The 2,653-nt window shown below is 73.5% G+C and overlaps 1 protein-coding gene across 1 annotated transcript in view; it reads left to right on the plus strand.

The window, feature by feature from the left end:
* Positions 1-1,930: 1,930 nt before the first annotated feature.
* RBMS2 (RNA binding motif single stranded interacting protein 2) overlaps positions 1,931-2,653 on the plus strand; it is a 9,387-nt gene continuing 8,664 nt past the window's right edge. Inside the window, exon 1 of the mRNA XM_017836602.1 lies at positions 1,931-2,030. Within this exon, the coding sequence (XP_017692091.1) occupies positions 1,965-2,030 (66 nt within the window). The 5' untranslated portion in view covers positions 1,931-1,964. The remainder of the gene's footprint in view (positions 2,031-2,653) is intronic.

The raw sequence follows: 2,653 nt of genomic DNA on the forward strand, positions 1-2,653 counted from the left end.
TGACACACCTGGGACAGGCACAGGGACAGGGCTGTCCCCATGGGGGGGGTTTGGTGACACACCTGGGACAGGGACAGGGCTGTCCCCATGGGGGGGGTTTGGTGACACACCTGGGACAGGGACAGGGCTGTCCCCATGGGGGGGTTGGTGACACACCTGGGACAGGCACAGGGACAGGGCTGTCCCTGCCGAGCGGGTCCCCGGGGGGCAGCGGGAGGGGTCGGGGGGAGCCCCTGTGCCCCCCCCGGGCCGTGGCTCTGCCAGCTCAGCACCGGCCCCGCACGTGGGGTGAGTCAGCGGGCGAAGGGCCTGGATCAGCACGGGGGGGGCGCGGGGGGTGCTGAGCCCGGCAAAGCCAGAACAATCCGCAGCCACAAAGGGCCGGGACAGCGCGGGGACAACGGGGGGACACGGGGGCGACACACGGGGAGATGTGGGAGGGACATGTGGGGGGGACACTGGGGGGACAACGGGCCCTGCGGGGCATGGGGGGCAGCGGGGCTCCCCCACACCCTGTGGGTTCCCAGCCCCTCCCAGGCTGGGCACAGCAGCGTTGGGAACCCCTGTTGTGCCCCCCAGCCCGGTTGGGGGGACCCCTGTCCTGCCCCCCAAAGCCCTGTGGGACCCCCTCATCCTGTTCCCACCCAGGCCAGGGGGTCCCCTCTCCCCTGCTCGGACCTCAAAGCCCTGTGGGACCTCCTGTCCTGCCCCTGACATTTCAGGGATGCTCTGTCACCCCACAGAGCTTTGAGGACCCCCAAGACTCCCTGTCCTGCCTCACAGACCCCCCCAGGACACCCCAGTCCTGTCTTACAGATGCTCAGATGCCTGCAGATAGCCCCGAGGTGCCCCAGACCCCCAGGACCCCCCCCGTCCTGTCCTGCAGACCCCTCAAGAGTCCCAGGTGCTCCCAAGATCCCACATCCTGCCCCACAAATAACCCAGAGGCCCCCATCCTGCCCCAGAGACCCCCCAGGTGCCTCGAGGACACCCCAATCCTGCCCTGCAGATGCTCCCAGGTGTCCCACACTGACCCACAGACCCCCGGGTGACCCCAGGCCCCCCATCCTGTCCCGCAGACCCCTCGGGTGCCCCCCAAGCCCCCCCATCCGCCCCCCCTAAGCCAGACTCCAAGATGGCGGCGCCCAGCGCGGCCTCAGCCAGAGTCACGTGACGGCAGAAGGGTGGTGCCAAGATGGCGATGGGGCTGTGGAACCACGTGATCGGCGCCTCCAAAATGGCCGCGCCCACGGGGCGGGCGGCGCGGGGCGGGGCGGAGGGGTAATGGCGGCGGTGGGCGGGGTTTCGCTTAAAGGGGCCGCGCGGTACCGGGGAACGGGGGCAAGACTGAGACCCCTCGGGGCGAGGGGGATCCGTGACACCCCCCATCGCAGGAGTGGGGCCGGGCGGGTGCAGCCCCCCCCCGGGGGTAGTGGCTGAGCGACCCCCCGGTTGGCGGTGGGGGGTGACGCGGGGCGTCCCCTCCGGTGTCCCCCCGGTGTCACGGGCGGGTTGAGGGGGGTCATCAGGGTAGGGGTGGGGGGGCAACATCAGGAGAGGGGCTGAGACCCTCGGAGGGGGCTGAGACACCCCCCGGGGGGTTCGTCGCTGTCGTTGGGCAGCACCGGGGGAGCCGGGGGACACCGGGTCGGGGGGGCACAGATCACACCGGGGGAGGACGGAGTCGCACCGGGGGGTCGGGCGGCACCGGGAGGGGGTGACGGGTGACACCGGCGGGTGACGGGCGGCACCGGGCGGCGACGGGTGATTGCGAGGGGGGGCTGAGCGGGGACACCGGGAGGTGACAGGGCGGCACCGGGGGGGTGCCGGGGAGCACCGGGGGGTGCCGGGTGATCCCGGGGAGGGGGGGTCGGCACTAGGACCCGCCTGGCGGGGCCCGCCCGGATTCCAGGCTGGCTCCCGGCGTGACGTCACGCCCGGTCCCGGCCCTCGCGCTCGGGAAAATGCTGCTCTCGGTGCCGCCGCGCTCGGGGCTCCCCGCCTTCGCCTACAACAAGGGCGGCAAGAAGGTACCGGGCCGGGGGGCGGCGGGGGGGGCGCCCCGGGGACGCCCCAGCGCGGCGCTGGCGGGGCCGGGGCCGTCCCGAGGGGCCGGGCCTGGAGCGGGGGGGAAACGGGGCTCTGGGAAGGGGGGGGGACACCCCTGCGAGCGGCCCCCCCTCCCCACGGTGTCAGAGCGGGGACACCCCCCGAGCGCGACCCCCGGGCACCCCCCGCTCCGGTACCGGGGGGCCGCTCGCGGGGGTTCCCCCTCCCTCCCCCCCCGTTCGTGCCTCGGTTCCCCCCCCCCCAACCCCGGTGACCGGTAACGGGGGGTGCGGGGGGGTCCGGGAGGAGGAGGAAGACGAGGGAGGGGGGGTCATCGCCACGACCAGCGACCCCCCGGTGGATCCCCCCGAGCTGCAGCAGAGGCGGGATTTGGGGGGGACAGGGACCCCCGGGGGGTGCGGGGGTGGGAACACCGGGGCAGGGGGAGGATGAGGAGCCTGGAGGGGGTCCCAGGAGAGATGAGGGGGTCGAGGGGCCCCGGGAGGGGATGATGGGGACCCTGGTTCAGAGCAGGGTGGGGACGCCGGGGGGAGATTGGTGGGTCCCGGGGGGGAGATGATGATGATGGGGACCCTGGTTCAGA

Source organism: Lepidothrix coronata, unplaced genomic scaffold (assembly GCF_001604755.1).
Source record: "Lepidothrix coronata isolate B3197 unplaced genomic scaffold, Lepidothrix_coronata-1.0 Scaffold281, whole genome shotgun sequence".
Taxonomy (NCBI): domain Eukaryota; kingdom Metazoa; phylum Chordata; class Aves; order Passeriformes; family Pipridae; genus Lepidothrix; species Lepidothrix coronata.